The following is an 8,228-nucleotide window of genomic DNA, read 5'->3' as shown; positions in this document are numbered from 1 at the left end:
GAAAGAAAAAATTAACCTAGATAACTTTGGAAAGTAGTGTTTGACTGTGTATTTTAAGGCTAAAGACAGAAATGACTATACACATATTATATGCTAGTTAGTAAATTTGTTTCTCACAGGCATGTGAGTTAGTCATTCTGAAACTACTTGATGTGTCTGCAGGTCTGAACTGATGCCTATATATTGTGAATAATGAGAGCCAGGTCTCCCAATGTCCGAGAAAGAAAAATCAAATAAAGGGGGAAGGCTAGACTGAACCCTGTGGTCCTGGGTTGGAATAGGGGGTATCAGTATGAATTTATGCTTTTAAATATAATATATTTTGTTTATATACTATATATCTATAATTATTTATATGTACACACACATGTGGATAAATACAGAAATAAATATAGATGTGCACCTACACGTACATTTATTTCCTAACTCTGTCGTAAGGGCCTAGAAGCAATGACAACCCAGAAGCAATGAGGACCCATAGCACCCAGATATTGGTTTCTAAATGCCATTCTCCAGTAAAAGGAGCCAGGGATTCTTGGAGAAATAGCTGGAGCTGGGGAAATGTGAGAGGAGGCCGGAGCCTCCTGTGGTACTAGAAAGTAAGGAGGTGCTAAAAAATTGGTAAAGGACACAGGAGCCAACTTGAAGGAATTCCTAATGGCCCAATCTGGAACGATTTGAGCAACAAAGTAAATAATGATAGTATTGGATTATAACCCAAAGACAAAATAAATATTCATATTAACATTTTAAAAATTGAATAAGTGAATGAATTAATGAATGAATGGGGAAGAGGTAAACTCTTCCTTAGAGCAGGATTACAATTAATAAATGTAGAGGGAAGAGGGAGATCACCAGTAGGCAAACATCATGGTATGGTTGTTGTAAGCAAGAATCATCAATTGATGCTAAAATTAGCGGGCAAAAGTATGATGAGAAGCAGAATATTTGCTTGATCTCAAAGTATCTCCCCTACCCGATTACTTATTAATATGTTACAAAGGGAAAAACCATAACTTTACCGTGGAAAAACTACACTACAGATACTATACTACCTTAACTATAGGATCAGAGTGACATTACTAGTAATAAGATACATTGGTGTCCGTGCCCCCCATAAGATGCACTGAGAAGATCTCCTCTTATGGAAAAAAGATCAGACAAACTCAGACTGAGTGACATTCTACGAAATCACTGGCCTGGACTCTTCAAAAGTGTCAAAGTCATGAAAGACAAAGAAATCAAGGAACTGTCACAGATTCAGGGCACTAAGAATACCTAACAACTAAATGGAATGTAGGATCCTGAATTGAATCCTGGGGAAAAAGACTTAAGTGGGGAAAAAAAACTGGTGAAATTCAAATGAGGTGAGGTCTGCAGATTAATCAATAGTGTCATGCTAATGGCAATGGTGATTCCCTGCTTTTCATGATTGTGCTGTGGTAATGTAAGATGTTAACTTCAGGGGAAGCTCAGTAAAGTGTGCGCAGAAACTCTGTATCATTTTTGCAACTTTTCTCTAAGACTAAAATTATTTCAATATAATAAATTAAAAAGTGATGGGATGTTTCCCTATCATCTAACAAAAGTGACAAAGTTTTTAAAAAATAATATCTTTATGGACTCGAGGATTTATACATACTTGATTTATTTCAATCCATTACAGTTAAAATTGTCCCGTCTTTGGGACTGTGTTCCCACTTTTGTTCTAGTGGGAACACAGTTTGGATCCTGAGTCCGTCTGACATGACCTCAGTAGTATTTGTTTTTTGTTTTTTTAATATTTACTTATTTTTTGGCTGCGTCAGGTCTGCACACGGGATCTTTTGTTGCAGCGCGCAGGGGCTCCAGAGAGAGCGGGCTCAGTAATTGTGGCATGCAGGCTCAGTTGCCCCGCGGCATGTGGGATCTTAGTTCCCCGACCAGGGATCGAACAGGCGTCCTCAGCATTGCAAGACGGATTCTTAACCGCTGGACCACCAGGGAAGTCCCTATCTCAGTAGTATTTGTTTCCTTACTTTCCAATATGTAACGGTACTTATACATTTCATGCTCCAGACCTGGAATCAGCCATTTCTCCAATGACTCCTGTTTCCTTTTAGTGGGCAATGGTTTTTAGAAGATATAATATGGGTGATGGGGTGCTAATTTTTACTGCAGTAGTCATTGTTTGGGAGCATTTTCAATGGACAGAGCTAGAAAATAGGTTTTGCTTGTTTTAAAGATAAAGTACACTGTGAATTTACACTGATACTTTCAATTCATTGCCAGAACTAATTATAGGGTTTTTACTTAACCTTATCACTCTTACATCTGTATTTTCTTTTAACCATGTCAAAATTTTTGCTTCTCATTGCCAACATAACCACTCATTTGATACACACATAGAATATCAATTCCACTATTAACAACGCTAATATGATTGCTGAAAAGAAATATATATATGTATGTATATGTATATGCATATTTGCACTTGTTTTTGTCCTTGAGATATATTTGACTGAGGAGGTACAGTCCAACTACTTGTTTCCAAGTCACTTGGAATAGTTTCTTTCTGTGTGGTTATGCCACCAACTAGTACATGATTAGATTCATTTGTTTCATTTTTCTTTCTTTTTTTTGTTTAGTGACAGTTACCCTGTGAATTTTGCTTTATGACCATGTAAAATATTTACTGGCTCCAGAGTCAAATTTTTAAAATAAACGGTATGTTCAAAGAAATCTAACTTCTATCCCTACCTCTTTTACATTCTGCTTATAGGACCATTTAAAAAAATTATGGTTTATCTTTCTATTTTGTTAAATGGAAACGTGTATGTGCACATGAATCCATAAGAAAGTGGATGCATTTTCTTAGAAAATGGTGGAAAGATATACCTGTTTTCTTTACTTTGTGTTTTCACTGAATATCCTGGAGGTTACTCCACAGCAATGTATAGACATAATCTTAACTCCTTCCTACAGTTGCATAGCTCTTCATTAGTTTATTCAACCAGTCCTTTATTGATGGACATTTGGGTTGATTCTGGTCTTTGGCTTTACAAATAGTGTTAACGTAGAGTTTTTTTGTTGACTTGGCAGAACCTTAGGGGAGGAATCAAGGAGTGAGGCTGCTTGGGCAATAGGGGGTTCCTCTCACATAGCCAGGGCTTTACCCTGCACATCCCAGAAAGGGATTCCCATTCTACTGGAACTGTAGCCATAGGTGAATTCTGGTTCTTGACTACTTGGGAGTAAGATGTCCTTAAATTGTGTTTCTCATGGGGGTCCGCATGAGCTGGGGGTTTTTTGGTGGTTTTGGCTGGCAATTATCTGAGAAGCAAATGGAAAAGAAGAGAATATGGTGCTAGACAATGATCAACCCATGAAAGAGACATTTAAGCCCACAGATGCCTTGGTTTCCCTTTGGGAAAGTCCAATCTAGGATATTCTACCTCCTTGTATTTCTTGTGTCAGCACTAGAGTAGGAGTTATCAATGTATTTCAGATATTAATAATACTGTTTCTCACAAGTCCCTCCCTGTTTCCTGTCCCTATCCTGACTGGTTTCTCCTTGTATTATCCCTAAATCATATTGTCATTTAGCTTATTTCAGCTCCAACAATAATGGTGTAACTCTTTTGGAGTAAACCACACTGTTCTGGTTTTCATCCTACCTTTCTGACTGCTGTTTCTTAGTCTCTGTCTTCTCTGCCTGGGCCTTAGCTTTGGTGTTCCCCAAGGATCTATTCTTGGCCTGCTCCTCAGTAACTTTTTTGAGTCTTTGATTTTTCAGAAAATTCAACGAAAGCTATGGATTTACCCTTTGCTCAGAAAAATGTACCTCTGTACCTATACACAGAGTTGTGCATATAATTTCTAGGAGTTCATGAACACCCCTCCATGAGCACAAGTTCAAAGACATCTGCTCTCACGTACTCTGGGCTTCCCTTCCCAGGACCTCCAGTGCCATCTAATCACCAGTGACTCCCCAGTCCATATCTTACCCCCAGGCCTCTCTCCTGACCTCTAGCTGTCTCCAGGCATCCTCACCAGGTGATCTGTAGACCTACAGATCATGTTCATAGCTGAGGTTGCCCTCTGCCTCCCACAGGTCTGCTCCTCTGCCCACGCCTCAGTGGATGGCTACATCGTTTGGCTTGCCGACCAAGCCACCACCTAGAAGCCATCCTTGATTTCTTCCTTATCACTCTCTACATCTAATCAATGACTCTCAGATGGAAGCAAGCCCCTTTTCTCTCCCCCAAGCCACAACCCTAGTTCAGGCCACCATCATAAGTTATCTCTTACCTGGACGACTATAGTAGCCTCCTAAGTGGCCTTCCAGCCTCAAGAACCAATCTCTCTCCACCTGGATATCTTTTCTTATACAGCAGCTAGTGAGATCTTTCTATACTGCAAGTCTGACCATGTTATTCCTCTATTGCTAACTCTTCGAAAGCTTCCCATTGTCCTATTGAAAGGTCTTAGAGTGATATAAAAAAAAAGATCATTCATGATCTCTCCTGCCCCACTGCTTGCTCACAGGGGTTTTCAACTTCTATATCTACTTTTTCTAGGATCTCTACACTGGTGAGAGCCAGGGTGAGATTTGATACAGAACTTAACTTTGCAGACGTCTTATAAGCCATCAAAGCAGGCCCAAAGGTCACTGAATAGAACAGGGCTGAACCTGGAGAATGGGGACCAGCTCACAAACACTTACTGAGTAGCTACTATGTGCAAGGAAGTTCTGAAGGAGATGCGGAGATGAGTAAGACAAGGTTCTGCCCCAAGGGCCTTGCAATCTATAAAGGAGTGGAGAAACGAGGCATGTTCCAAATGGACTGGGTGTACATGTCTACCACATGCCAGGCTTTGTAGCATAAAGAAAAGTGCAATTAAATGTCCTAAGGAAGAGAAAGTACTATGAGGATGCAAGAGGGGTCAGAGAAATTCCATTTGACGAAGATTAGTGAAGTCTTTGTGGAAGAGAAGTGTCTGAAGACTTGAAGGGTGGGTAGGGAATGGTCCAGAAGAGAAGGGATCAGGCACTGGGAGAGTCTCCAGGCAGAGGGGACTGCAGGAGCAAAGGTGCCTACTGTGTCCTTGGAAGTTAACCACAGCACTGGAGGGGACTGTTCTCATCTGGCTCCAGCCTCCAGCCCCCGAAGAGGCTTTTGAGAGCTGAAAGGTGGCATCACATCACTTGCATTTCTCTAAACTTGCATAATGAAACCCTGAAAAAGTTCTGAGGTGTTATGGATGTTACCAGCAAGTATGGTTGCTGCCCATTGTACAAATGGAAAGAGTGAGGTTGAGAGGAATTCAATTAAAATTTGCAAACATTGAAAGTACTTTCTATGCACTAGGCAATCATCCTGGAGAACACAGAAATGCATGAAATTAGTTTTCCGCCCTCATGGAGGCAGAATTATTGGCTATGTGAGTTCAGAAGGATAAAGAATCCCGTTAAGCTCGGGTGTGAGGTGGTGGTCTAGGAAGGCTTCTTGGAGGAGCTATGGTTTGAGCGGAACTCTTAAGTGGGAGTAGGATGCGCATAGTTTGGGAGACAGAGGGGGAAATTCCAGGTGTGGGCAAAGCACAAGGCATGTTCAAGGGACAGTGAGGACACTAAATGGGGCCTGGAAAGGGGCGTCCAGGGAAGTTGATCAATGGAAATAAGGCAGGCGGAGTAGGTGGGGGCCAGATGTTGGTTCTAAATAATTCAAACTTTCCTCCTCTCCTCCTACTCTGCATTCCACCAGGACCAGCTCCTCTTCTGTGATGACTGTGACCGCGGCTACCACATGTACTGTTTGAATCCCCCGGTGGCTGAGCCCCCAGAAGGTAATGGTGATGAAGTCAACAATAACAACAACAGCTACTTTTACCACTTACTGAGCCCTCACTAATGTGCAGGCCTTGTGCTAAGGGCTTTCCGTGTCTTGTCTCATTTAATCGTCACAACACCTCGGAGCAGGTATGACCACTCCCATTTTACAGATGATGAAACTGAGGCACAGCTCAGCCAGCTGAAATTTCAACTTGAGGGCCAAGGGGATGTTTCCCAGACATATGGCTGAGAGGGTGGGGCAGGTGTGAGCTTCTAGAGGAAGTGGTCCAGACCCGGTGATTCCTGGTTAAGAGGCACAGCCAAGGAGGGAGGGTCTTCACTGCAGTTCAGCCAATCATCTCTGAGCACTTTCTGTTTCCCCCGAGCGGCTGAGCGACAGACTCCAGCACATTTTCAGAACTGGGGACTCGGCCTCTGAATGGTGAAAGTCAAACTAAAACAGGGCTTACAAGAAGGTTAGGGTCAAGGGGTGGGGCTTGAGGTTTGGGGGAGGGGCTGCTAGTGATGCCATCTCATTTCTTGTAGGGAGCTGGAGCTGCCACTTATGCTGGGAACTGCTCAAAGAAAAAGCCTCGGCCTTCGGCTGCCAGGCCTAGGGCCCCAGGTCACAGAATGGGGCTTTTGCCGCCAGAGAGGCTGAAGCAGAGCCTAGTTCAAACCAGATCGAGCCCCTACTCCCGTATTTCCAGACAGACCAACTGTAAGGAACATCAGTAACCACAGAGGGCGTGGACACGTGGAACCGAGGGGGTGAGACATCCGCTTAACTCCGACACACAGGTCTCCGTTCTTCAGCCAGCCCCTCCTGTTTCTGCCAGAAAGATCGTAAACTTTTGAAGGAGGACCCCAGCCACAGCCCTGTGGACACCCTCACATCTACCCTAGCACTGCGGCCCTCTCGCCGGTTCCCATTTAAGGAGCCACTGGCCCCATTCTGTGACCACCCATCAGTCACTCATGCGTGGTTTGGTGTTTTCTATCTATCGTGTTCCAAGAAATCTTCGCACAGCCTCCCTGCCCCCAGCTTAGCCTCTTCATCCTGAACCCAGCAGAGGAGCAAAGGGCTGTGGAGAAGTTTTTATTTATTACAAGCCCCGCTGGAAACTTCTAGACTCGAAACCTAGAGGCTGTCTAGACGATGGAGCCCTGAAATCCCTCCTTGTTCCTTGGTCCCTGTGAAGAGGAAGAGCTGCTTACCCAGCAGATACCCAGTGGCATCCACAGCCAGGGCGATCTCTTGATGCGGCTGGGGAGGGAGGGCGAGGCCCTGAGGGGTGGACGGAAATGTTGTGAAGATAATTCTGAGGCCCCACCATAGCCAGTCAGTATTTGCTGTCCATCAGGAACGGCCTGGCAAGGCACCAGACCTTCAGAGCTGGGGCATCCTTGAGGAGAGACAGGCCACAGCCTGTGGCAGAGGAAGAGACCAAGACCCTGCCTTCCACTCAGCCTGGGTCTGGAGCTTTCCCTGGTGGGACTCAAGAACCAGGAAGGTGAGTGAAGGCTACCGGGTCAAGAATCTGAATGTTGGTCCCGAGGACTGCAGCTCTGAGAACCCCTTCAGTATTGATGTGACACTACGAATTCCTTTTCCCAAGTAATTCCTTCCTTCCACATAGTGTATGTTTGCCATTGTCTACTGAGGCCTGACTCTGGAAGTTTCAGGATGGGGGAGAAATGATTGTTCCCTAAACAAATAATTGGGGTGATGTAATTATTTACGACCAGGGCGGCAATCACGCAGAAGCTTCAGCTCGAGGGCTGCTCTTGTCTCCTAAGCTCCCCAGTACATGCTGGACTCTCCTTTCGAGAAGCCAGAGGTGGGGAGGCTCAGTTCCCAGAAGTCTGTGTTGGAAGTCAGCCCTGTGGGCTGGAGCGGACCCGGCTGCCTTTGACTCTCCGCAGCAGAGGCAACAGCAGCAACACACAAAAACTGACACATTTCTGGAAAAATCATTTGCCTAAAGGACAGATCTCAGTGAGCAGGACCCTGGCGCACGCTCAGCTTCCTTGACATCGGCTCCATCTCTGTGGTCTGGCTGCTTACAACAAAGGCCCAAGTTAGTTTTAGTCCTTCAGCTCCCGACGAAGGCCCTGGAGCCCCAGAGGCTCTGGCCGCTTGGGCTACCTCTGCCTGGCTGCGGCCTCCTTGCCGAGCCTTGGCAAGAGCACTTCTTCCTGGCTAATTGCTCTTGGCCGGCAGACCCGGGGCAGCCTGGCGCGCAGCCGAGCTGTGCTGGTCTCCCCCAGGTCCTCTACGGGGTGACCTGTGGCCAGCGGCGGGAGTCAGTCTCCTGCAGGAGCCTGTGGCCTTGGAGGGGCTTCCATGCATACATAATGACCTCGTTTAAAGGGCCTGACCAGATGAGATTTTCATCTTCCTCATGAGATA

General features: G+C 45.0%; 1 protein-coding gene across 1 annotated transcript in view; it reads left to right on the top strand.

Annotated features, from left to right (window-relative positions):
* The window catches only part of DPF3 (double PHD fingers 3), a 195,675-nt gene extending 189,243 nt beyond the window's left edge, over nt 1-6,432 (top strand). The window contains exons 11-12 of the mRNA XM_007454738.1: nt 5,748-5,829; nt 6,362-6,432. Coding sequence (XP_007454800.1) covers nt 5,748-5,829; nt 6,362-6,432 — 153 coding nt within the window. The remainder of the gene's footprint in view (nt 1-5,747; nt 5,830-6,361) is intronic.
* The last annotated feature ends 1,796 nt before the right edge of the window (nt 6,433-8,228 follow it).

Source organism: Lipotes vexillifer, unplaced genomic scaffold (genome assembly GCF_000442215.2).
Source record: "Lipotes vexillifer unplaced genomic scaffold, Lipotes_vexillifer_v1.1 scaffold1495, whole genome shotgun sequence".
Taxonomy (NCBI): Eukaryota; Metazoa; Chordata; class Mammalia; order Artiodactyla; family Lipotidae; genus Lipotes; species Lipotes vexillifer.
The sequence above is the reverse complement of the archived record's forward strand: the minus strand, read 5'-3'. Positions and strand labels throughout refer to the sequence as shown.